Source organism: Lichenostomus cassidix, chromosome 13 (assembly GCF_008360975.1).
Source record: "Lichenostomus cassidix isolate B80296 chromosome 13, HeHo_3.0, whole genome shotgun sequence".
Classification (NCBI taxonomy): Eukaryota; Metazoa; Chordata; class Aves; order Passeriformes; family Meliphagidae; genus Lichenostomus; species Lichenostomus cassidix.
The window spans coordinates 11,924,726-11,951,825 of record NC_139494.1 but is presented as its reverse complement, the minus strand read 5'-3'; the positions used below and the strand labels follow the sequence as shown (position 1 = coordinate 11,951,825).

Here is a 27,100-nt window from a genome sequence, read left to right as displayed (position 1 = left end):
CACCCATGAACAGAGTGACTGGGACACAGACATGCAGAGGTGGCCTTCAGCTCACCAAGGAAGAACCCTGACTCAAGCAGCACCAAGGACTTGGGCTGTGTATGAGAAGTTATGACATCTCTCGGTGTTCTGGGATGAAGGGCAGTCTCAAAAGAACTGGTTTTTGATGGCACATTTCATGTTTCCATCTTTTTCTGAACCTTCTTTAGGGGCATCTCCATATCCTGGAGTCCAGATCAACGAGGAGTTCTGCCAGAGGCTCAAAGACGGTACCAGGATGAGAGCCCCAGAGTATGCCACAGCAGAAATGTGAGTCAGAAACCTCACAGATTCCAGTATAGGTCAGAGCAGGGGCCTCTGTGGGATGCAGACATTCCAGCCAGGGTAGGGGTTGAGCCAACACATCCTTTACTCTAGATTGCTGCCTGGAGAGCAAGGCAGATGGGTTCTGATCAGAGCTCTCTAGGTATTCTTGCATGCCTATGCTGGGATGGGTCTGTAATTGAGCAGTGTGCTTTCCTGCTCTGAAGGTATCAGAGGGGTCTGAATTAGCTCCCTGTGCCCTTTTATATTCAGTGCATAACAAACCAACACCCTTCCAGTAAGTCCACCTGGCATGTGTGCTGGGGCTGCCAAGCAGGAACTGGCTGTCCCAGTGGGCACTATGTGGGTGGGAGCTGTGGAGTGGGGCAGGAGGGGTTTCTGGGACATAAAACTAGCTTGTCTTCTTGGCAGCTACCGTATAATGCTGAGCTGCTGGCACGGTGATCCCAAGGAGAGACCGACTTTCTCCGACCTTGTGGAGATATTGGGGAACCTTCTTCAGGAAAATGTCCAGCAGGTGAAAACCTCTCTCTGTCCCTGCTCTGCTCCAGACAGCTCTTTCTTCTGTCATCACTAGCTCTCTCACTGTGCCCTTGGCTGACCCTATGGTCAATGCAATATTTTTGCCTAGGCCAACCAATAAGATTCCTGGGTCAGAGGTCTATTTCCCAGAGCTGTTGGAGAACTCACTTCTGTGACAGCCTTTTAGCTGCATCCTCATAAAACCCTGCTCCTTGCAGGGTGGAAGCCCTCTTAGTCGTCATTCTAGTACTTCCATCCTAATTCCCAGATGATTATTTGAAATTCTTCAGCTGAGTCAAGGCCCTGGTACTTCTGCCTCCCACATGCCTGCATAATGAAAAGCAGGACTTGACCAGGGTTTCTGAAACTCTGTCCTCAGATTGAAATGTCAGGGCTATGTGAAGCAAACAACTGTTACATTACAGAAATCAGTAATACGGATTTCTTTGAATGCATTACTAATCACTTCCATGTGGTAACTCACCAGGACATTTAACTGTGATGAGCATGCAGCTCTGATTTTAACTTTTTCTTGATGTTCCCTTTCAGAAAATGATAGCTACATGCTTGAGTACTGTCTCATCCTGACGTCCCTGACTTTAACCTTTCAGCACTTGTTCCCAGCACAGGCATGACTAAGCCTCAATGACATTGCCCTGGAGCACAGTACGCTGTCCATGTAAACTGGAGAATTATGGGATTAGATTGTTTTCCTGCTCATACACACCTCCATGCATCACTCACAGCTACTTAACACAAAGGTCACAGAAATCTCCAGCCAGATATTTTGTTCCAGAGTAATTAAATTCAGAAACCAGAAATTTTCCTTCCCAGCTCTGACAGCTTCTGCCTGTGGAGCCTTTTCTTGTGGGAGAGTCCTCCTCTCCTTGTAAGGCCACTTACTGTTCTTCCTACCAGGAAGGGAAGGATTACATCCCGCTGAATGACTCTCACAGCTCAGAAGATGATGGTTTCTCTCAGGTGCCTTCCTCTGCCCAGCAAAACTCAGATGAAGAGGACTTTGACATGAGGATACGCTGCCACAGCCTAGCAGCAAGGTGAATCCCCTCCAAAAAGGGCAGAGAGAATCCAGCAGGCAGCCTGACCTGTAAGGGAGCCTGAAGGATATGGGGAGAGCACAGATGTTGGAAAAATCCCAGATGATAAGGTGTGATCCAAGCATTTAGGCCATATCATCTTGCTTATAAAAGCAAAATTACTTAATTTTGCTGATGAGGAGGTGCTGATGTGTCAGCCTATGACATTCCTTCTTCTCCTCCAGCTATGCTCCCAGAGTATTATGTAAGGAGCTTCATCCTATCTGCTCCTAACTGACCCAAACAATTAATCCCAGGCCTCTCCTCTCTGGTGAGCTATGACAATGTGATGCCTGGGATCTACTGCTTATCCCAAATGGAGAGGTCACTGGGGCCTGATTCAATCAGGAAGTCTGGGTGCTCCCTCATGCAGAAGTAGTATGGGGTTAACAGGCCTAATGTGACCCCATTACCCTCCCCAAATCCACCATTTGGGTCATCCTCCTCCCTGCATACTTTGGTTGCACAGTGAGGAGGTTGGGTTCAGGTCCTGGTCATTCAGGACATTCCCTCTCCTCTTTACTGAATACAGTATGCTTCTGTTGGCAGATATTACAACTGTGTCTCGTTCCCTGGTTGTTTGACGGGAGGAAATCAGATCAGGTGCCCATCCAGGATAAAGACATTTGAAGAGTTTCCCATGACACACACAATGTACAAGGCACACCCGGTGAGTTGCATCTGATGGGATTTGAGCAGCTCTTTTGGGCAGCTCTTTTCTGACACCTCTACTGTTAAGACTGTGAAAGGAAGATCATTCCTATCTTATGTCAGTCTGTCTGTGTCATTCCTGTTCAGCCCATCCAGTCCTATGCACATTCATGTCTTGATCTGGCACATAGGGGTTTCTCTCCAGCACAGTTCACACTGCCTTAGTGGGAAAGAGGGAGGTTAGATATGCAAATGAGGGGACTATAAAGGACCTCAGAGAAGAGCCTGCTCTTCACCCTTCTCAAATCTGTTAACACAGCCTGATTAAGTACATTGAAATCCTGACAGGACTAGGTAAACCCAGAGTGCTTATCTGCACCTCCTCCATATTGACCCAGATGGCAGTGTGCAGTAGGGACCCTTGTGGTCTCTCTGAACTGGACTGGTACTGGTATCTCCTCTAGCAGCAAAACTTAAGTCACACCTTTAGTCTTGGAGAAAAATATCACCTCTCACAGATTTGATGGTAATACATCATCCAGCCAGAACACTCTCTTTTTATTCTCCAAAAGTGGCACTGAACTGAGCACAAAAATCTTACCTTTTTATGTGCTGCTTTTAAGAAGGTGCCTAAGAAAATCAGATCCAGCAAAACTATGGAGAATGCTGGTAAAGTGCTTGTACCCCTTCTTCCCCATCACACATACACATGATCTCATCTCCTGAATGATTTCTCCTCTCTTCCCACTCTGATCAGTCGACAGGGATGTTACTGATAACTCCTGTTGCTTCCTTCCAGGACAATCAGACAGACAGTGGGATGGTTCTGGCATCTGAGGAATTTGAGAGGATAGAAAACCGACACAGAAAAGAAGGTGGATTCAGGTACTCCTTAAGTCTAGCCACTGAGGTGTCCCTGCTGCCAAATGCAGTGGGACCAGGAGGCAGCTCCTGGTGTCTTCCCACAGGCTGCACTGCTTGGAGCTCTCAGCTGTGGGCCCTGAGTCAGATAAGTCCATGTACTCCTTAATGAGAGGCAAAACACAGGAAGAACAGACAAGCCTGCTGTTCACTAGGGTTTAAAAAATATAAACTATGCTCATCAATGAGAATGTGTCTGTTCAGATAATGAGGCACAGCAGAGTGATGGTGTTAACGAGACTGCAAATGTTTATTGACATCTTTGGTGAAATGTATGAGGGCTTGTTCAAGCAGTGGCAGATGGGATGGGCAGAAACTATGTGGCTCCCTCCCTCTCTCAGCCCTGACCCATGGGGTACAGGGCCCTGATGTGGTGGTGCAGGGATGGGACAGGCCTTAGGAATTTCCACATGCTGATACGGAGTCTGGCAGGTTAAGCTGGCACTCTCAGAGCTGACAGAGTTATGGATGGTTATGTCCTTGCCCCAGGCTTTGAAACTGGGTGAGAACCTGTGCAGCTCATCTCTGCCTGGTGCCAGAGCAGGCTGGGACCTTGTCTCCGTGACAGTGTGTTGAGCAAGCCATGTCACCTCAGATGTAAACTAGGCCAGTCCCAAGCCACTTCCTCACCTCCTCTGCCTCCTAACATCAGATTAGACTGGTCATTGTCTTTTCTCGTAGCCATAGCCCTGTGGCCTTTCTGCTCTTGTACCAAACTGTCTCCTGCTTCTTGTCCTTGTCCTCTTTTCCCTAAGGCATGTTCCTGTTGTCTCCTACACCTGGTGTCCCGTGTCCTGGAAAACACTGCTCTTAAACCTCTCCTTGAATGTGTCCCTGCCCTTGCTCTTGTGGCTTCTTGCCAGTCACCTGGTATTGGCAGGCACTGAGATGGGCCAGATGATTTCCTCCCACACCTTCTTCATCATCTTCCTTCGTTTCCTTTTCCCCATCCTGGCAGTTGGTTTGCATCAATTTCTGTTATTCCTGCCAGGTCTAGAAGCAATTGAGGCAATGTCTCTTGTCTCTTCCTACTCATTGGGATTCTAACACTTTTCTGTATCTACAAGGTATCCCAAAGATATGTAGAAGACCTAAAGTAACTGCACCAGGTTATGTGCAGATTTGTCACAAAACCTACAGGCTGTGCTTTAGATTTAGAGCAAGGCCTGGTTTTGTGCTTTGAAATGGAGGTGCAAACCCATTCCTGACCCTGTCTCTGCCCCATGCATTAGCAGATGAGATTTCCTATAGCTGGGATCTCTCCAAGCAGGACAGAGGCTTTCGAGGAGTGCCACGGTTGATTCTCCTTGTCTCTCTCTCTCACAGCAGTAAAGGGCCCAGTCGAACCATGGAGCTCTCAGGGGAACAGTCAGACCTGCGGGGCAGATGTCGGCCGTCATATGGATCCCAAGTTGGAGGCCAGACTTTTTACAACAGTGAATACGGGGAGCTGTCGGAACACTCTGAGGATGGCAGCTGCACCCCGCCTGGAGAGGGGGCCAGTCCCCCCACTCTTCACGCTTCCTTCTTCTCCGAGCAGTACTAATGGCACCAGGCCCTGGAGGTGACTGCCAAGGCATCTCCCCCACCCTCCAGGCACATCATCAGGGTCACTCGGAGCTTCTCCTTCAACCTATGCCCAAACCCAACAGGGAACCTACCCCAAACAGACGGGGAACACTGACGTCCTTGGAACCACAGCATGGACCATGAAGCACCTCCAGCTGCAGTTTCTCTGTGCTGCGACTGGAGAGAGCACCTCACTGATTCCTCATGTTTCTTTTATTCCTGCACCTCAGACAGATGCATTCTGCTGGAGAGTGGGTGCCTGGGTTCAGCACTATGGCACCTTCTGCCTAACATCCAGCCTCCACTCAGATCAGCTTCCCATTCAGAAAGCCCATTTCAGGTCAGATATAAATAGATCTGTCTTAGTCTCAAGTTTCTTCCTGGTGTGCAGCCTGAATGTTTTTTCCTTGGATTGCTTCCTCCTCCCCTCACCATGATGTCAGCTGCTGAGCTGTGGAGCAGAATCAAAGGGAAGAAATCCCTAGTGGTATTAGCAGCAAGAGCAGGACATTTTAAAGAGGTGTGCGGAAAGATCCCGAGGGATCTTTGTAAATGTTCATGCATGCTGCTCATCCTGAGTAGGTGCCAGCCTCTCCATCTCCTCTGCAAGCAACACCCACACCCCTCTCATCTCCACTGGGGGGAAACCTGCCAATCTGCCTTATCACTAGGATTATTTTAGCCATCTCAACACAGCTAGTGCTGAGTAGGTCATCAGCTGATGGCTAAAGTGCTCCTGGTGAGATAAACAGCAACTCTTTTTGCAGGCCCTATGCAAAACAGGTTCTTTTATGATCTCTTCTGGGAGAAGGTTACTCACAGGTCTGCTGCTCACGCCTTTCCCTTCTCCCAGAACGGTGCTGAGATTGTTTGTTGTTCAAGTGAGAAATTAAAGCAAAGCTGGGTTAATTTGGGATGGCTTCTAAATATAGAGTGAAAATGGGCTGTTTGCTGGGAGGAAAAACATCAAAAGGGCAGGGAGTGAAATGTTTATTTTCAAGCTGCTGCAAAGCATTTTGGAAACAATGGAAGGAACAGAGCTCCAGCAATAAGGTGCTCTGGGTTGCATCCCCTTGTGTGTTGGGATCACTGAACACATGGAGTGCAGCACCTGGCCAGGGCTCAAGCCCTGATTCTCCTGGATGGACACCTCTGCACCATAACCTTTCCTGTCTCCCAAGTTCCCTGACTTGAAGGAGGCACTCTCTGCCCAGTGGTCTCCTCTCCAGTTTCCTTTGCAGAGCTTCCAGCAGAGCACACCTGTCTCTAGAGGATCAAGAAACATTTATTTGCTGAGGAAACATCCCCTCACTTTGGTCTTTTGTTTCTAAGAGACACCACGTGAATTCAGAGCTCTGGGAAACCTCCGCAGCCTCTCTCTATAGATTTCTGTACTGCTGCCTCACCATTTCCCACCTACTCCTTTCCATCCTGCTCCCAATCCAAGAGCTCAGCCCCAGAGCATGGTTACATCACCACCTCAGGAGTCTGGGTGAAGAGTCTCGTTTGAACAGCTTGTCATCATCTCTTCTCCCGCATGCCCGTGGCTGGCAGAGCTCTGTGCACCAGGGCATCTCAGCACCAGGGAATTTCTGCTTGTGGGCCACACCTCTGTCACAGAGCCAAGGGTTTGGACTTGTAAAACTGTGTTTCCTGTCAGATGTGCAACTTTCCCAAACCATATTTCTTTTCCAGCAGAGGGTTTTACGTGTTTCCCGACGTAAGCCTCTGAGTCCTTATGGATGATGCTGCCAAGTCTTAATTATAGTTCTCCACACAAGTGTAATGGGGAGATTTATTTAGCACATGGGAAAAGCATGCCTGTCATTCAGATTCTCTAAGCCTGTGCAGCTCGTTCAATGTTTCCCTCCCTTTTTGTGTCAGCAGGATGACATGGCTGCAATTTCCATGGCAAAAAAAGAGGCACAAAACCAGACCAGCTTGAGCCAAACTGGCTCAGGATGTGGAATTGGAAACCGCATGTGACAATGAATTCCCTGACTTCTACTGGTGTCCCCTGAAGTTGCCAGGAATTTAAGCATCTTTAAGTAATTGTTACAACTCAGTAAGAATCCTCTGGCAGGAGCTGCTAGAGAGCCAGGCCAAGGAAGTAGGACAGCCAACAGGGTGTAGGCCAGATCAAATTCTCCTGCCCTCATCTTGCCCTGCTTTTTGAACTGGTGGTTCCCTTGGCAGAAGGAAGGCTGCATGTGGCCTATGCTGCCAGAGGTCTCCACTGGCATTGACATGGGTAGAAGGTGACCAGCTGAGCTAAATTCAGGCTGCTCACTGGGTGATGTGCATCCATGGAACCCAAAAATTCTCGTTTCCAGTGCTCCGCAAAGAGTTCTCTGCCTGGAAACAGCCCCATCTGAGAGAGGGCCCAAGAAAGAGGACTACAAACAAAATAATAGTTGAAAAACAGAAATTCAAAGTAGCTGCAAGTCCCTGTCCATATGTGAGGGATAGGTATGTGCCAGCAAAGCATGACATTTGCAGGGCAGTGGAAGGATTCCTCAGCAGAAAGGGGACAGAAACATCTTAGTGCCCAGGCTGGTTGTCAGCATGGCCATCCAGCCAGTACAGATGCATTTTTTTCTCTAGGTTTAGCTGTAAATGGCTCACAAGCATCCTTGTGGAGAAGAGTTCTGCTGTTAGAGCCATTGTTAACAATCCCCTGCTTCACCCTGGGGAAAGCTCTCCTGTGTCATCTGACTTTTGAACATTCAACTCCGCAGAAGTTTATTTTCTCTCTCTTGCACCATCTTGATGGGGGTGGAATCAGATCCTATTGTATCTGTGTCAACAGCATTGCATGAACAATGGAGCGTGATAGGAGCAAAAGCTGGCTCCTCTTCAGCCACTCCTGCTGATGAACAACTGTAGTGTGGGATATTGAAGAGCTGTTGAGACAATTGTACTTTCGGTCTCTAAAGGTATACTAAAATTAGATGTGCAAAGCTGATAACCCTTCCCACTCCCTTGAATTATTTCTGGCTTTTTATTTTTACAGTCTCCAGATAAGCATGAGCATGAAGTGAAGCTGGTCTGCTTTGGTTTTAAGATGTGACACAAGGGTGTTGTCTGTCTTTCCACAGCAGCAAGGGAGTATTTCAATGTTTAAAACCCAGGGTTCGATAACTGTGCCTGCTGTGTTCACAATGCACTCTCAGTTTTGTTTTGTTTGGGCTTCTTACTGGAACTCAACATTGAAGCTAAGCTATTTATCATCATCACCTTCCTTTAAAATGGCTGCTTCTACTCTATGCTCAGTCTCACTTTTCCTCACAAAATGTTGGTGTTGAGAGGACATTCCTCCCTCCTGAAAACAAAGTGTTAGGTCCCCTACTTGCAAATACAAGTGTGTCTCTGAAGAAAAACCTGTGTATCAAGTAATACTACATTTATATTGCAATATTTTAACCTGGTACCTGTTGTTGCTCTAGCAGCATTCAATGTTTCAGTGGGCTGCCTTTGAAGCAAGTAGGTTAAAAATGGGGTTATGTGTGAGTACAAAGCATGGTCTGTGTGTGTGTGCGTGTGTATGTGTGTGCTGTGGGTGAGTGTGTGGGTGTTTGCACATGAGTTTTCCTACCAGTGAGCATATGTGAGTGATTGTAGCTCACGCTGAGTCTTGTCTCTGGAAGTTCACGGTTATATATCAAACCAGTTAGAACACTGCTTCCTTTTCTCCTATAGAACTTGTTATCCTTTGTCATTAAGAGTTTTGTTGTAATATCTGAATGTGAAAATGAATAAAGTCATAACTGGCAGCTGTTCTCTGGTTCCTGGGGCCACCTCTGCCCCTGGGGCAGCTCAGCCCCAGCCCAAGCCATCAGCACATTTTGGGTTTATTATTTTTACTTTTGTGTCTATTTGCATTTCCCTACATCTTGTCAGAAACAGCTGGACCTCGTGGCATTTCCATCCAGGATGGAACTCCATATTTTCTCGTGGTGAATTCAGATTCTGTTTGGCTCAGCTCACTGGCAGGAGCAAGCACAGCGCAGTACCCAGTGCTGTGCCCCAGATCCACCATCCTTCCCCGTCACCTCTGCCCTGGGGGTCTGCAGCCCTCCTGTCCTCCTTCACCATGCTGGGAGAACCAGAGACCCCTGCACCCCCTTCTCCTCAGGGAATCAAATCCCTCCCGGACCTCCTTTTCTCAGGGCAACACCCCGGACTCCCCTTCTCCTCATGGCACCGAACCCCCACAGGCTCCTCTTCTCCTCAGGGCATCAACCCCCCCAGGACTCCTCTCCTTCTCAGGGCACCCAATCCCGCCTCAGATGCCCGTTCTCTCAAGGCACCGACCCCCAGATTTGGACCCCCATGTCATTATGGCCCAAAATTCCCTCCCAGCTCCTTCTCCTCACGGCACCGACCCCCGACCTCGCCCTGGCGCTGCCGCCGTCGGCCCGCAGGTGGCGCGCTCCCCCCGGCGGCCGCGGGCCCGGCGGGAAGATGGCGGCGGCTCTGTGGCCGTGTCACAGCAAAGCCAAGGGCGGCGGCGAGGCACGGCGGGACCGCGGCTGAACGGGGTGTGCGCTGGGAAATGGGACAGAAGGGGATTCATGATCATTTCCCTAAAAAAATCGCCATGGGTTGAAGGAACGCTCAGGCACAGCTCCCTCCTTAGCCCTGGGTTGACCTGTGAAGGCATCGGCGCCATTTGTCTGACCAAAATAATGTCCCCTGAGGAGCCGGCAGGGGCAGAGGCACAAGTGTGGGCAGAAGAGGGTCATCTCTGCTCCTCTCCACCGCTATCCCTTCATCCAGTTCCACCATGGGGTGAAAACAGCCAAAACTTCCTTTTAATTCTCCTTTCCCCATCCAGGGACCTGCCCGTCTGGGGAATGAGGAGATTGAAGCTGTTCTGCTCATGAAATACCCATTTTTGGTGCATCCTGGAGCAGTGCTTGGCTGCTCCTCTCCTAGGGCCGTGAGCACTCCCCCTTGGCTGTTCCTCCCCTGCCTTCCAGCCCATCCAAAGGACATCCAAAGGATGGGCTGGGAGGCAGGTGAGGAGCAGCATCCCAGCTGTGTGAGGAGGGATGGGGATGGGAATGGGATTGGGAATGGAATGGGGATGGCAGTGGGGACTGGGATGGGGATAGAACCAAGCAGGCAGCCCTCACTCAGGCACTGGAGCACCTCTCTCCAGCAGAACCACAGCCCACAGGAAACCGGACAGGGCAAAATAAAAAACGGCCGTTTCATGCGGTTAGCAAAGAACTGGGGATGCTCTGGCTGGGCCCCTTGTTTTGCTTCTAACGTGGCCAGTGAATGCTTTCTCAATGCTTTTCAAAAGTGCTTTGAGATCCTTCTCTGAAGGTCAGCACAGCGATAGCGAAGAATCCTTCAGGCTCCCAGGACTTCTTGGCCCCTTCTGAGGACATTTCGGCAATAAAGCACATGACTTTGCATCAGAATGATGCAGAGCTCTTAGTGCTGAGAAATCAAAGCAAGAACAGCTCCAAAACATGTTCTGCACACTGCAGTATCAGTGTGTCAGCCACAGCTCTTGCCCTCCGGCTGGGGTGAAAGTTTGGGTGAAATGAGGAGGCAATCAATAGCATGTGGTTCCTCACCCAGCATTTACCAAGAAGAGCAAAATTAAATTTAAAAAAAATGTAAGCAGAACATTCAGTTGCTGCTTCAGAATCATTTCCTGGATTGTATTGACATTTCTACAGAGCTTTGCAGGAACAGCTTCTCAGAGGATTTTCCAGAACCACATGTGCCTTTAGCAGAGTCTGTCGGTCCCTTCTGCTCCGAGATGCAGGTTTGCAAGCCTGCTGCTTTCCTTGGAAATGGAACAGATCTCTCCAAGGGCAGGATTAAACTACTTGCATCTCAATGAAATAAACAGACTGTGCTTCGACAGTGTTATCTTACGTGTGTGTGCGACCAAGTGCATCACAAATGAATAAAGTACAAAAGCTTCCAGAAGAAAACAGGTTAATAATATGCATAGGTTAAACACCAGGCTTATCTAAGGGCCTTCCCGTGCAGCTGGGGAAGTCACCAAGGAGACCATATCATAAAAGAACAGCTCCACAGCCATTTTTTCAGAAACTTAGAAAATACCCTAACTTACAGTCCTGCAGTAGTTGATCTCTTTGCTGTAACTAATTTTCAGTTAGTTTGCCCTTAAAAATCCAAGGAGGCCATTGCACTAGTTTGTCACATCTCCCAAGAGGCTGAAATCCTTAAAACTATGTTAGTTGATCATTCATAAAACCCTGTTTTACAGTATTTCCTGGGATTAATATTTATTAACAATATTTGAGTGAGTATAATATCCCATTTTAGTATGTCAGAAGTGAGTAATGCCAAATTCGGTATGAGTGACTGAATCCTGACACAGAGCCTGCTGCTTTGCCTCTAAAGACCTTTCAGTTCTACCTGGACAAACTGAACACATCCCACCTCGTTTTCACACACACAGCTCTTCCACCCCCTATTTCTGACATGCTTTAAAACAATGTATCTTTTTGGTGGTCAGTGCTCCTGAACTGGAAATATTTTTCTGAAAAGATGCAGAGGAGCCATGGGAGCCCGTATGTGTCCCTACATCTTAAGGTGCACCAGGGAAGGTTTAGGCTGGACATTAGGAAGACTTTATTCACAGGAAGGTGATTAGATATGGGAACGGACTGCCCAGGAGAGGTGGTGGAGTCACCGTCCCTGGAGATGTTTGAGGAAAGACTGATTGTGGCACTCAGTGCCATGGTCTAGTTGACATGGTGGTGTATGGTCATGGGTTGGACTCGATGAGCTCAGAGGTCTTTTCCACCCAAAGTGATTCTGTGATTCTGTGATGTAATTCCTTATGGAAGTGCGGGTCGCTGGAGCTCGGCGTCATTCCAGCCGCCCCCACGCCCCGCTCCCACCCCGGACATGGCCACGCCCACAATGACATCATACACAGTGAGCCCGCCCACCGAGCTAACCCCACCTTTCTTGGGCGTGGCCCCAGCACCAGCCCCGCCTCTCGCCCTCGTGGCGCGGGGCGGGGCGTGCGGCGCCTGCGCAGAGCGCGGAGCGCGGGGCTGCAGTCGAGGCGCGGGTGCGGAGCCGGTGGCGGAGCCGCGGGACGGTGCGGGGGCCCTGCCGCCCTCGGGGCGAACCGGGCATGAAGCGACGGCTGCCGGCTGCGGACGCCGGGCTGGGCACTGAGCTGCGCCGCCCGCCGCACTAAGGCGGCGACGAGCCCCGAGGCGAAGCGAGGCGGCGCGGCGGCCGAGCCCCGCGGCTCTGTGCGAGCGCGACTAAGGCGGCAGCGGCGGCTTCTGCCAGCAGCCTCCTCTGGGCTGGCGAGGGGCTGCGCGGGGAGGGGGCCGCGGCGCCGCCCCCGCCTCGTCCCCTCCCCTCGTCCGGCCGGAGCTCCCCCGCGGCGGCGGGCGGGCGGCATGAGCGCGGCGCTCTGAGGGACCGGCGGAGCCCCGAGGGACCGGCGGAGCCCGGCTTGCCCCGAGCAGCCTCCCCTGGGAGCCGCGGCGGCGGATCGGACTCGGCTGGGACCTGCCATGACTCCCCTGGCTCCTCCCATGGCATGAGCCCGAGCTCTCCTCCCCGCTCCGCCTGCTTTTGGTCTCTCTCCGCTCCCGGGCTGTCAGATGGGATAGGACACACCCGGGCGTGCGGGGCTCGACGCTGCCGCGGGGGAGCGGCGGAAGCAACCGGTGACGGCCGTCGGCTCGCCTGGAGTCGAAGATGAGCTGGCGGTGGGCTCGCCAGCACTGGAACGGCGGCTCCTCCGTGCTGCTGCTGCTGCCGCTGCTGCTGTGGCACGGCCGGGTCCGGCCGGCCGGCGCCGACAACGCCAGCCAGGCGTACTACACCGCGCTCATCAACGTGACGGTGCTGAGCCCCGAGCGCGGCGGCCCCACGCTGCTGCGGATCGACCGCGGCCGCTACGGGCAGGACTCCCCCAAGGTGGAGGTCAAGGGGCTGCTGGTGGCTCCCGTCCCCATCAACGGAGGTAACGCTTCCCTCGCTCGATGCCGGGGGGTTGGTCCTTTTCTGGGCTGGGCAGACTTTCCTAGAGAGCTTTGACAAACGAGGAGGAAGAGCTTGCCCAGAGGAAAATAAAATAAATCCATGATCTGAGAGTGCTGGCTTGAAAAACGGCTCAGCAAAGCATAATGTGCTTTCCAGCATGGATCCCAGTAGACGGAGCGTATTGAGCGGTGAAGGTGTTATTTCTTAACTAATTACAGAGAGGGTAGCGATCATTGACAGTATTTGGTGACAGCATTGCCTTGAATCTCAGAACAGCTGCATAGCCATCTCGCTGTGCATCTGGATGGCTTTAGCAGCTGCATGAAGTCACAATTTTTCAGTGTGCAGCTCCTAAAAACGCTGTTTAAGCTGCCCGTGAAGACTTAGAAGGACTGAAGCTATCAAGTTATCAAGGCTATCAGCCCAAAATGTGCTTGTTTACAGTACTAAACACTGGATAGAGTGTCCAAATAAGTTTTGTTGTAATTAAGCAAAGTTAGTTGTTTTTTTGATAAATGTTGGGGTTTATAGAGAACACTAATTTGAACGACTGAGGGTATTGTCATGATTTTTGCCTGAAGTGAAACTAGTTTCTTCAGTAATAGTGATGTAGTTTTAACAGTGTCTTATTTTGAAAACTGTCCTTGACATTATCTAAACTGCCATCTTTAAGAATTGGACCACTTGATGGAATACAAGGGTCCCAACCTGCCTCCTGGACAGTAAACATCTGAAAAATGTATTAAGTGAAATATTGTAGTCAGTTAAAACTAGAATCTAGGTGGTGAATATTAGCAGTGTTTTAGAAGAATTGATAACATAAAATGACTGTAATTAAAAGCTTTAGAGAATTTGCTAAATCTTAAGATGAAGAAAATAGTTTGATGGCTCTTCAGAACAAATGCATCCTGCTAGGCAGCCTCTGTAAGCTTCTGGTCCAGATGGATCTGGCTGTGCATCAGCAGATGCTTTCCAGTCTCACTGGAGCTCATTTTCATTAATTCTGCAAAATATAACTAGAATATATTAATAGGGCAGATTTTTGGGTGGAACAGTGAAGGAGCAGAAATTGTTGAGGAAGTCTACTGTAAAACGATTTTTATTTGTACTTCAAACCCTGTCAGCTATCATTAAATATGTGCAGTCGTTCTTCTGCTTCCTGATATTCCTCACTTACACTCCCACACAACCCCTATGAAATCAGGAGTTTGCACTGAAAGGTTTAGGCATGTAAATACTGTTACTGCAAGTAGTGTTCTTGCGGGTTTTTAAACTGCTGCCTTTTGATATATGCAAGGTATCAAAGCATTTTATTTTTTTAGAGCTGCATTATTTGTCAAGAAAAACTTTTGATATTAATTTCTTTTTAATCTGCCTCTGTAGCTTTTTCTGCTTTCTTCTGATATGCTTTCACTGAGGTGTGATTAAAACATTCAGGGAGGCTTTGACAGCATTTTCATAGGCAGCTAATAATGAGAAGAGCTAAGTAAAATTATGAGCAGTCCGTAAACAGCATTTTTATACCTACTGCTAACTACTATGATGAATAACTTTATTGAGAAGGCACAGCAGGTAATGTGAAAATGTCAGACCTGACATGGTTTGACATGGTGCAGTCATTAAAACTTCATTATTAGTTGTTGGGGAAATTCACTTTTGCCCTTCTGTTTCAAAATAGACATAGCAAGCACAACAGCAGTTGTCTGCCTTACTTTTAGATACTCTGAATTTTCTGTGTAGGTTGTTATATACTTACATTTTATTTGAATTTTGCTGAGGTGCTTGTGGTTTAAAAATGTTTCATGTGCAAGAAAGATTGGAATATTTAATGCTTTTAGTTAAACTGTTCTTGAACATCTTCTGCTTTTTTATATTCAGATTTGATAAAAGATGATGCAGTCTTGCTGAAAGTAATTGCTCTAATGTTTTTTTTATCAGGCTGTTAATACTGCTGTAGAACTCGTTTGCAAAATTTTTTTTAGTAGCTCTACACAAGTAGCTGCCAGCCACTGCTCGTAGGGTAGCATATTCTCTACCCCAGTTTTCATGTATCCTCAGAAGAAAGGACTCTACAATTGTTAACAACTTTGTTTGAAGATAACCTTGAATTTGAAACTGCTTTGATGTCAAGTATTCACCCATTTATGGGCTATCTTTGAAATTTTCACAAATGTGGGTGATCTGTTAGCACCTTGATGGCATGGACTGTTTTAGAGCTGAAGTGTCCTTAATTTCATATTTTTGCATGCTCTGAAAGAATCATAGAATTGCAGAATGGTTTGGGTTGGAAAGGTTGGTTTGGGTTGGAAAGGACCTTGAAGATCATCAAGTTCCAATCCTGCCATGGGCAGGGATGCTTTCCACTAGACCAGGTTGCCCAAAGCCCTGTTCAGCTTGGCCTTGAATGCTTCCAGGAATGTGGCATCTTATTACATCCCTTACTCACTGCCTGCAGGGAAATAAATGAGATTACTAATTCAGGATTTAGGGCCAATTGTCTGCTGCTGACCATAGACCATTTGTAATAGCACTGCCTGTGATTTAAAGTGTTCTGTGATGTTTTTAAACTTCTTCCCTTGAATATGCCAAATATTTTATATGCTACTTTTCGAAGATGCCAGTCTGATGTGGTCACCCATCTTTTAAATCTCAGTGCAGCAGGATAGTCAATCACTTTTCCCATTTCTTTAGTAGGATTTCTTTAGTGGAATTCAACCTTGTCATGTTAATACACGTATTGAAACTCTTTCCCTGTTCTTTTTATAGACCTTGTATGAAATTGATAGGGGCTTTCAAAGGCAATGTTCCCCTGGGAGTGGGGTGGCAGTAATTGGCATGACCTCTTGTGAATGTGACTCGTGAAAGTGCAGCTCCAGCGAGCTCTTGGTCACAGTTGGCTGCTGGGTGTACATTCAGCACCTGTGTGGGCATATTTTCCCAAGTACATGGAATGCACGATAGCAGCATAGTTTCTTTATTAATCTCTCTTCCGTTCTTTTATTTTGAGTTCCTTTTCTTACCTTCTCTAACTTATTTATCTCTTGTCATGACTTACTTAAACTAAAAGAGGGTTTTAAACAGCTTCTGCATACGAGTGCTCACAGACTAAAAAAAAAATTCTCCTCTTGTTCTGCATGAAAGGATAATAGTGAAATGTATCTTCACAGCCTGATGCAGGTAGTTTAGTTCAGGTTTATAGTATCCCTTCAGTGAGGTTCCAGAACACTTCTCACTCAGTCCCTTTGTTGTTTGTGACTTTGCACAACGAGACATTTTCATAGAATCTTAGAGTGGTTTGGGTTGGAAAGGACCTTAAAGATTGTCTAGTTCCAAGCCCCGCTGCCTTGGGAAGGGACACCCTCCTAGACCAGGTTGCTCAGAGCCTCATCCAACCTGGCCTTGAACACTTCCAGGTCATTTCAGCCCAATCTTCTCGCAGCAGCTGCCTGGGTACTCTTGGATGTCTCTGTACATGCACCATGCAAGTGTTCAGCTGCGTGCCAGTCTAGTGATTTGTGCTTTTAATCTTTGGTGTTGGGTGTCTGACACCAGTTGTGTGCAGACCTTTAGGTGTCAAGCATATTCCTCTTGCCATGGCAAACCAAGCTAGAAGCCACTGAATACTCACCATAGTGGTTCTTGGTAGAAACTGCAGTACTTTGTGGCATAGTTTCCTCAGAAATATTCTCCATGGGGAGCAGGACCCTTTGTGACTGTTGAGTCTGGGTTATTGCTTTTTGTTCTGTGCTTGGATTCTAGTTTGAGAGCTGTAAATGTCAGTCTTGTGTGCTCTCAAGAGTCTCCTTGCAGGTGGTCACACCTTGCTGGCAGGTGAGATTTTGTGCACCTTGGCTGGCTTGGGAAGCTGGGAATCAGGCAGGATGACCAGAACTGGAGAGGGGGCTGATAGGAAGTGAAGTAGCAGTAGAGGCAAACTTGGAAATGTCAAGATTCGCTGAGCCAGTAGGTCAGGAGTGAGGGGGTGGGGAGGGGTGGAGAAGGATGGAGTCTAGAAGGCTTGTGGGGAGGTGATGGTTGTAGCAAAGCTGCTTTGGAGAAAGAGCTCATAGAAAGGAGAGCTCTCCCAAAGGGGTAGAAAGGTTGGGGCTGGGCAAGGAGACTGAGAATGTGAGGAAAAACATATGTTAGAAAAAGGTGAAAGTGTGGAAGAAACAATATTGGCTCAGTCTTAGGAAGGAGGTATATCTTCTGCATGGTGCTGTAACTACAGCATTCTGTAGCATCTGGCACTTCATAAACATGTTGTGTGAACAAGTTTTAGCTGCAGAAGGTTTGAAATGCCAGTTTCCTGGTAACTGCAGCGCTTTAGGCAGCATTCAGACAGAGATTCTGGCCCAGAATCCAAGCCAATAAGGCTTAGGAAAATGCAACAAGCAAATATATCAGTAGAACAGGGGAAGAAAAAATCTTGTGCCATGCTTCTGTCCTTCACCATTGGTCTCAGTATCCAGCTTAATTACTAGTCATTAATTGATAGCAAAAGTGAAGGTTATATATTGGAGTTTATAGCCGTAATTGTAGAATACTTACTGAGCTAACAAGATTAAATCTGAACTATTATAGGACTCTTCTAAGCTTCAATGATTTTCTTTTGTTTACCTTCTTTCCTGAAACAAGATTACCTCTTGTTCAAAGAGTTTCTTTTCACGCTAAAGCCAGCTTTAGCCAAAGCAATTACCTGAAAGAGCTATTGAAAATAAAACGTTGCTGTACATAATTCATTGATTCATTGGCACAACCTTATAAAGTAGAAATTGTGACTGGCTTGAAAAAAGACTGTATTGGTAATAACACAAGTAGTAATGCTTTAAAAGAAAACATGTCTACTGCATGTATTAAGCCCTAATGAGATAGCAAATAACTAGTACCCTTCCTTGAAATAAGAATCAGTCAGCACTGCTGGGTTGCCTCTGTGAATTTCCCAGCTGAATTCCTTTTCTGGAAATTTTATCACAGAGTTATAATTAATGTGTTGTACGAAGCTCTCTTATTTTACCAGTCAGGTGTTCTACATAGCACCTACCTGGGCAGCAGTACTGGAGGCAGGGAATGCTTTGGGGTGCAGCCTGCATGGCATTGCACCTTCCCATATTCCTCTGTGCTTTCTTTCCCAGCAAGCCTCTTGATCTGCTGCCCCTCAAAATACTAGTGGTGTCTCTCCGGCTATTGTATTACAGTGACTGAAGGTCAGACTTTAAAATGGTTTCTGTATGTGTAGCTGAGACAGACCAACTCTGGCAACTGGTGCTGGCCTCAGAGAGTACAGTATTAGCGAAGATGAAATCAATAGCAAGATATCTGACCTTCAAAGGAAAAAAAAAAAGGAGAATAAAAGCCCTGCATGGAATAAAATGGTTAATGCCCAGGGAGTGGGATAATTCTGTGAAGAGGGGACAAAGTCTGACAATAGCCAGTGCATCAACCTTGGCTGAAGGGGGATGTCACAGCTGTGTTCGAAGCGATGCAATAGCAGCAGGAATGCACTGTGTGAGAAAGCAAACGCAGTCACAGTTCAGAACTAGGGAACAGTCTGCATTCAGACAGGTGTGCACTTCTGACAGTGCCTCTGAGACCTGCCCTGTTCATTTCATTCTTGCTCCCACAAAATGGCTCACCCTATTACAGGGAGAAGGCTAAAACCTGGCCAAGCAGTTGGAAAAGAGGAGGAGGAAAGTACTGCTGCTGTGCTAATGTAAGCTTGCCACTACTTCTTCAGTAGCTGAGGAACCTTGGTTGGATCTGTTGCATTATTAACTATTTTTTTCACATGAATCCCTAAAATGCTGTCACAAACCTTAGTCATTCAGGAGAAAGGAGTCTTGAATTATAAAAAATGCTCAAGGAAAAGCAGTATACACAAACTGAACAGCCCTGTATATTCTGCAAAAGGAAACTGAAGGACTCCTAAAGCAGAAAACAAACATGAGCCTAATGGTAGGTACTTAAATCACAGCTGATTCTTCTGTAAAGAGGCTCTTCTGTGGTGTTGGGGCTTGTGGTAGGAAGGGAGATATTTACAACAACATTGTACATAGCTCTTTAACCCAGTGGGCTGCCACTTCTAACAGAAAATTGGGGTTTTGCCAACACATGATGCATAGATAAATACAGAGAGACAAAGTAAATAGCTTATATTTTGAATAAGCCAGAAGAATAGCACACCTATAGGGAAACATACTTAATGGCTTTCTGTATGCTAATATCTTCTGAATTTCCATAAGGGGCTTCTGATCATATTTTTCTGTGCATGGGATTTATCTTAGATTTAATGTGAAGTTGCTTTTCATTCTGGCAAGTAACATCAGTTTTGGGCCTCTCACTACAAGAGAGACGTTGAGGTACTGGAACATGTCCAGAGAAGGACAGAGGAGCTGGGGAAGGGGATGGAGCACAAATCTGATGAGGAGAGACTGAGGGAGTTGGAGAAAAGGAGACTCAGAGGGACCTTGTTGCTCTCCAAAACTCCCTGACAAGGAGGGTGGAGCCAGATGGGGTTCAGCCTCTTCTCCCAGGTACCAAGTGGCACAATGAGAGGAAACTGTCTCAAGCTGTGCCTGGGGGCATTTAGATTCAACATTAGGAAAAAACTAATCACTAAAAGGGTTGTCTAGCACTGAACCAATCTTCCGAGGGTAGATAGGCTTGTAGACATGGCACTCGGGAACATGGTTTAGTGGTGAGCACAGCAGTGCCAGATTAATGGTTGGACTTAATGATCTTAGAGGTCTTTTCCAACCCAAACAGTTCTGTGATCATCCAGGTAATACTTGCAACCCTTGTGCTGTAGATTGTAGTTGAACTTTGGATCACAGGTGGCATCAGCAGCAGAGCTGTTGATGATTCTGGCTGACCCTGTTCACGTGTGTCCCTTACGGTACTCACTGATGTCCCTGGCACCTGAGCTGTACAGGAGATGTTTTATTTTAACCATCTCACTATTCTAGAAGGGTAACTATGATTCTGAGACTTTCACTCTTTTCAGAGCACCTTCAGGCTATTGAAAAGACAAGCAGAAAAGCCCACATATTTCACTATTGTTTCTGAATTTTATTTTATTAAAAGTGAAAAGATTACTTAACATTTGTGTGGCATAATGGAATGCTAATTCAAAGAAAAGTGGGTTGTGACTTTTTATTAAATCTGAAGTGGCTTGCAGACACTCAGTTCAGATCTATCTAAACCAACCAGATTTTCCTCAATGTTTTTGTATTACTTAAATAGTACTGAAATAATATTGTCAGCTGTTAAATTTTCATCAGGATATACTGAATACACCTCATCAGGAATAACATGCTGTAAGCTATTGAGGGGTGTTTGTTGGTCTATATCTGGAAAGCTTTAATCTCTTAATATCTTGTTTCCTAATTCTGTTGCTTTATCCAGTAACATTTCATAGCTCTGTCCACAGCTGAGAGAGACTTTGATCTCCACCGTGGTAGAAAATTTTGTACTACTTTTCCCACAGATGCAGTTCCTGTTATCTCTTACTGCTTTCTCTGTTGCTTTTTAAGCTAAAAATTTCCAGGCATACAAATTTCAAGATGCCTACATGAATTTTGAGAATGCTGCTTCCTCATTCGAGGTGCCCTTTGTTGGTTTTATGGTTTTTCACTGTAATAATCATTAACTTGTTTTTGTGGCCATTTTTCACTTCATATTTTAGTTTTGATTATGATTTGTACTGAATTGTACTGAAGCAAACAGTACATAAGCTGTAGGATTACTGTTTTTAATAATTCCATATATTTTAAGTTTATGTTGGCCATAGTGTCTACTTTCAGAGTTATTTTTGGCAGTTTGAGGGGATTCTGTGGAATTGTAGCCATTTAGAAAATGGTACTTTCCAACAGATGTGTCATACCTGAGATTCTTGGATATGATTTCATAGGAGAAGGATGGGATTTTTAGCTTTTAAGGCTTGAGAAACTTCCTGTCACAGTCTGCTGGTCCTTTCCCTCTCCCAGGTTTTTAAGCAGAAACATTCAGAAGAAGGGAGAATCATGTGTTGAACTTATATCTTAACAGAGGGCATCCAAGTTGGTGGCACATATGCTGTGTTGTGATTCTTCTACATTTTCAAAAAGGAGTATTAATTCCTTTTAAAAATACATACTGTTCTCTAATTTAAGCTTAGAGGCCTTTACAAAGGCAAGCTGCAAAAGTGCAGTGGGCATGAGCAGGCTCTTCTGTGATTGTTGCTGTTTGTGATGACCATCACCAGTGCTGCAAAACAACATGTGTGGATCAGTGCTAGCTAGCAATTTCCGTGGGGATTGAAGTAAAGATGTCAGGGTAATGGAAGAAAACACTCTATAAAATTTGGCTTCAGGCATCTGTATTTCAGATTTTCCCTGATGCCTGTATGAAACAAAAATACAGCAATAGCCCTCCATGTGTGAGATGTCTAATACAGGCTTGAAAAACAATTGTGAAAAGGATGTGCTGGTATCTGGCTCCCCACCCTCCTTCCAGAGGAACAGGGAGAGGCACTTCTTGTCCAAATTAAGAGATGCAACGACTTCCTGTACGTCTGCCACAGTATAGATTCATCTGCAATAGTTTTCTTTAGGCAAGCAGGAGATTGTCTTTCTTGCTTCAGAAAACATCTTTAGCTTTTTTAATCTCCTTTGTTACAGGTTTTAACCTTAGCTATGTTAATTTGAGAGTGCTTAAAAAGACCTTTTTTTTTGTTTCCAGCTAATATGTTAAACTGGATATTTTCTAGTGGTAGATCTTTTGCTGAAATCTCATAGTTGTGCTGAACTCACTTCTTGAAAAGGAAAAAAATTATGGGACACTTCAGTTGCTCCTACATTGCAGAACTGTAATGTTTTCATAGCTATTATGCAAATAAATTGTTTGTTTATGTCTTGAAAAAATTACTGTTTATTCTGGCTATTTTTAGTAGCCAAAGATTCATATACTCTTGGCATTGGAAGGATAAATATATTTGCATTATAAACTGCTACTGGCTCTAAATTTATAAAATCCTTTAATGATATGACCAGTGTATGAGACTAAACTGTGTTTCCAGTTGTGCAAACAGATCAGTCTGTCATTGGTTTCAGCTGCTGTAGTGTGAAGCTATCTTCTGCCTTGGGCTTTGTGCCTTTTGTACCCAGCTCTGTGGGTTTGGGTTGTTCCAGGATATGTTACACCATCAGAAAGGATAAAAGAGCTTTGCACACTGTTGAATTCAGGCATCTGGCATTTGCCATTTCTGTTACTCTTCCTTTATATCATCTATACCTGGTCAGCTGACGAGTGCATTGTGTTTGCAAACCCATTTGTTTCTCTATGAATTTGAATGCATTTCCTTGTAGACAAAATGTGCATATGTAAAAAGCTGATGTTGGCTGCTGGAGTTTTACAAGATCAGCTTTCAATACTGTCCTTTTTTGCAGTGGCCTGCACATGGCAGATAACTCTGAAATCTTGTTTTCACGACCTGCTTTGTTTAGTTGTACTTCCCACTGCAGTGATATTTATGGCTGCATTAGAAACAAAAAAGGCATGTATTCCCCAGAATGTCTGCTAAACAGCTGTTTTGTAAATGCGTATAGCAGATGAACCATATTCTAATGTTTTTCAGCCTCTAGGCAGGTATTGATTTGAATGTGAATTCATTGTTCTAGCTGCACTGGAGTTAAAAATAGCTTGTGTTAGTGAGCCTAATTCTTGGGCATATAGCTTTGAGTGCATGAGATTTCTTTTTTTTAAACATTTTTTCATAAGAATACAGTTATCTTTAGACTTTCTTAACAAGTGAATAGTGGCTTCCTAATGCATAACAGTTCAGTACTTCAGCAAACTTGGAATTAGGGTTTTTCTTTGTTTTTTTTCCTGTTACAAGAAATTGCCATCCATGTAAATCTGTTTCCCATTTCAGTTACAGATCGTCTGGGCTGTGACCCTCGAACACGTTTCCAGGTCCCACCAAACACCAAGCAGTGGATTGCTTTACTACAGAGAGGAAATTGTACATTTAAAGAGAAAATACTGCGAGCAGCTTCACATAATGCCACAGCTGTGGTCATTTACAACAATATATCCAGTGAAGAACCTGTCACGATGACTCATCAAGGTAAATAAAATGTAATCTCCTTCACTATAATGCTTTTGCTATATAAACTATTACTAAAGAGCCCTTGGCATTGGACAGATGGTATTTGAAGTAGCCCATTCCCTAATGATGTTTGTATGTACACAATATAGTGAAATAAGCCAATAATTCTGAAAAGTTAATTTTCTTTAGCATACATTTATCCAGTGAGGAACACTTTCCTCTGCAGTGAGGATGTGGGTGTGTTGGAGTGAGAAAGTGTCTGTAAGATCTGAGGAGCAATCTTTAAACCTTTCTGTAGAAGAGAAGCGAGGATACATATATAACAGAAGATCTAGAATTTTACAAAGCATCTATACCTGAAGACTTCTGTAGCAGCATTTCTTCAACTTGCTGTTCTGGTGGGGACCTTCAAGTGTTAACAGATGTATTTTGGGATCTGAGCTTGCATTCCTTTTTTAATGACAGTTTACAGAGAGTTTTCTTTCTACAAGGAGTCTGAGTGCCATACAGGAATCAACAAAACAGTGATTTACCTCTGTAAATTGTCTAAAATAATGCTGGAAATCTGTTTTTCTAGAGACCTCCACTTTTTTACAGCTGCCTATGTGTAAAATTTTACTGTTCCTAGTGGCTTACTTTTGGTGGTGGAAGCCTCATATGTAAACATTTTTCTTGGTTAAAAATTATTTTTGCAATTCTGATAACTACCTTTTCATTTTCCAGAAGGTTTTCTCATTTTGGAACTGTTTAGCTTAATCAGAAAAGGCATATCTCTATATTTGGTTGTGATTTATATTTTTTTAGAATATTTTCAGTCTCTGGAAGCATAGGGGGTTGCTTGGAAACTAGAATTTCTTCATTATTGCTCTGCATATTGTCACACAATTAGAATTTAATTCTTTTACTGAAGAAATGCTATGGTTGTTTATTTCCTTTTTTTACAAAGAAAATGTCTTGTGGCTTCTTCTGGTTTACAGAGGTTTGACCTTCCCAGTTCTGTATACCAAAGGAATTTTACAGGGGGATTTTGACCTCCATGTAGCAATTCAAAGCCTGTTGTCAGTTGATTCTTATCTCAGGTACCTTCCTTAGAGATTTTTTCAAGTAATCTGCAGGCGAAAAGTCACGTATTCTAATAAAACACTTTTTGCCACCTTCATTTTGTGAGTTTTCCCATGGCTTGGAATACCTCAGTGTGTCAGGAAAAAAGGCTACTACTACTACTAATACAGCTTTTACATTGTTGGCTCTCTTAAATGTTAAATCATATAATGGGTTTGATTATAACTTTAATACCTTCTTTCTCATAACACTGTTAGATTTGGCAGTTGCTTTCATAGCAGTAGGATGGGATCTGTCTTTTATTAGGAAATCCATGTTCACTCCCTGTTTCAGCTCAGAAGACCAGTGTGTTGCCTTTGAAACTTTATCAATAGTCCCAGTAGTTCAGGTTGGTTGAAATATCATCTCAAGATGTAAAATATGAGAGCTGCTGTGCATAAAACAGTGTCTTGTAAGGTAGCCAGGCAGCTGTTTGGCAGCTGTTTGGGTACTTGATATTTGGGAAAAAGACCAATACTGTCTTCAGCATGCTGAGTTCTAAATATTTACTCTTGCTTAAAGCTTTAAAAAAGTGTAATTACTGGAGATGATGCATATTTTAGCTTCGTGTATTTGAGATAGTGAGTTTTAGGGGCATGTGCTCAGTATAGTCTGGAATCTGCCCTGGTTTGGGCTGAAGGCTCTATCTCAAAATTAATATTGGACTTGAAGTGTTCAAACTACATGACAAGCTAAAAGTAATTTTCTGGAACTGAAGTAGCACCTGTAATGAAGAGAAATATTGCTCCACAGCCTTTGTTTTGATTGTGTTATGGACATGTAAGGGATTTCCTCAGCAATCACTGTGCAGAGCTTCCTGCAAATAACTTCCTGGTGGGTTGATGGAGGAACTGCAACTGTTTGTAACTGAGATATAGTCTAGTCCTTTGGTGTTAACCTCCTGGTGTAAGGCAGGGTTTGGAATCCAGCATTCCCCTCACTGAGAGTTATTCCAAGTGGGAGATTCCTGAGCCTATGCTTACAGGATGAGTCTTTTCTAACACTGTGTGTAAAGCAGACTTGCACACATTCAAGCCATCCCCTGGTCTTCCTATTTCTGCCTTTTCAACCATGTCACTGCTTGTGTGCTTTTTAGGTGGTGAACAATCACATCATCTCAGAGGTCTCTTCCAATCTAATTGATTCTGTGTGAATCTGTGTGATCTGCTAATGAGACACTCCAGTTCACCACATCACTTCCCTTTAGTATTTTCTGTCCCTAAAGGTTGGGAGGAGCTTACCCTGTGTATTTGTTGGCTTTTCTGTACTGATTAAGTTAATGTGTGTTAGAGTTGATATCAAGTGAGGATGAAGGTGAGCCACCAAGTTGGTGTTAGCTCCATATGATGTCCATTGTTGTGCAGTATTCCTCTTTTCTTTGAAAATGCAGTCTTCACAAAGCAATTTTGCAGCTGTGTTACAATGACCAGGCTAATGACTCTGCATTTTCTTTCTATAGACAAAGGAGAAAGTAGGCCTTGTGTTATTTTATATTACTGTAACATAATCTTTTCACTGCTGCATATCAAGCCTTAGAAATATTCTGTCTTCTTCCTGAAGCAGAGAGGAAAGCAGAAACTGCTTATAATGCACACTATGAACTGCAAGCTTTCCTGCTTGGATATTTGCATGAATTCCAATCACCCGCTTAGACAGTGTCAGTGGTAAAATAAATAACACATTACACAGATTTATGTATGTTGCCCACCTGCAGAGAGGTGATTCCCTGTGAAAAGAGCTTAGGAAGCACTTCTCACCTGTAGGATTAATATTTTATCCAAGCTATTTTATGCTTGAATACACATTTGAAAATTTTATTCTTATGGAAATTTGTTCGTACTCAAAATATTACTTAGCAGGATAGCAGTTCCTGCTGGTGGCTGGATAACAACTGTCACTCTGGAATCAGTCTATCATCACCGTGTCAAATGAACAATTTCTGCTGCTAATAGCAGAATTTGCTTTTTCTTATGTCCATAGTCCACCAAGTCTCTGCCCCTTCATTTTCACCTTTTGAGTTTTTAAATTAGGTAATGACCTTCAGGAATTGGTGAACTTTTTTCTTAAATACCTGTATTTCTGTTAATATTATTTGCAACATTATTTTCTTTTCTTTGTGCATATCCTTGTATATAAATAAACTTATTTTACACAATCCTGCAGATGCCTTCTATCAACCTAAGCAAAGGACATCTTTCCCAGCATAGGTTATGTTAGACTATGATGTCACTGGCAGGAAGGCAGTTTTATGAGTGGTTTTGCTTGCTGCTTCTGTTAAAGCAAAACTGATACTGTCTAATGTAAAAAAGTGCCTGTGTGGTGGAGAAAAGATGTAGTGGCTGTCTTCTTCTTAAGCAGTTATGGGAATAGGAAGAAAATGCAGCTTAAGTAACATTTTAATTCCTTATTTATTTGGGTGTGGTGAAGACAATCCTGTTAAGTACAAAATAGTTAAATTTGGGGAGGTTGGAACTAGATAATTTTTAAGGTCCCTTCCAAACCCAAACCATTCTATGATTTTATGATATTGAATTTCTGTCTTAAAATCTAGACTTTTATTTGGATTTATAGAAAAAAATATAAGCCAAACAAGCCTCTAAAATTCAGATTTCATACTTAGAATTTATGGAAGAAATATAGACAGAAAAAGAGAAACACATTTAGAAGAGAGTGTCAAAATGAAATTGCTGGATTCCAGTAACTATGGTTTATCAGCACCTAAGAAATTTCCAGAAGTATGTTAACAATGTCTAATATAACACTTTTTAGAAGATTTACGTGATACAGGTAGATTTCTTAAGGTCGTTTGAACCAAGCTGCA

General features: G+C 44.7%; 2 protein-coding genes across 8 annotated transcripts in view; both read left to right on the top strand.

Annotated features, from left to right (window-relative positions):
• Window positions 1-8,857, top strand: part of FLT4 (fms related receptor tyrosine kinase 4) — a 57,496-nt gene extending 48,639 nt beyond the window's left edge. Inside the window, exons 25-30 of one of the 4 annotated variants that reach the window (XM_085073698.1) lie at window positions 210-309; window positions 736-841; window positions 1,828-1,904; window positions 2,493-2,613; window positions 3,394-3,479; window positions 4,842-8,857. In XM_085073698.1, coding sequence (XP_084929824.1) covers window positions 210-309; window positions 736-841; window positions 1,828-1,904; window positions 2,493-2,613; window positions 3,394-3,479; window positions 4,842-5,061 — 710 coding nt within the window. In that variant the 3' untranslated portion in view covers window positions 5,062-8,857. Of the gene's footprint in view, window positions 1-209; window positions 310-735; window positions 842-1,764; window positions 1,905-2,492; window positions 2,614-3,393; window positions 3,480-4,841 lie in introns of all 4 variants that reach the window. The other 3 variants (XM_085073696.1, XM_085073695.1, XM_085073699.1) reach the window with 3 other exon arrangements.
• Window positions 8,858-12,117: 3,260 nt separating this feature from the next.
• RNF130 (ring finger protein 130) overlaps window positions 12,118-27,100 on the top strand; it is a 54,843-nt gene continuing 39,860 nt past the window's right edge. For 3 of the 4 annotated variants that reach the window (XM_085073693.1, XM_085073691.1, XM_085073694.1), the window contains exons 1-2: window positions 12,118-13,071; window positions 23,002-23,196. In XM_085073693.1, coding sequence (XP_084929819.1) covers window positions 12,804-13,071; window positions 23,002-23,196 — 463 coding nt within the window. In that variant the 5' untranslated portion in view covers window positions 12,118-12,803. The remainder of the gene's footprint in view (window positions 13,072-23,001; window positions 23,197-27,100) is intronic. The other variant, XM_085073692.1, reaches the window with a different exon arrangement.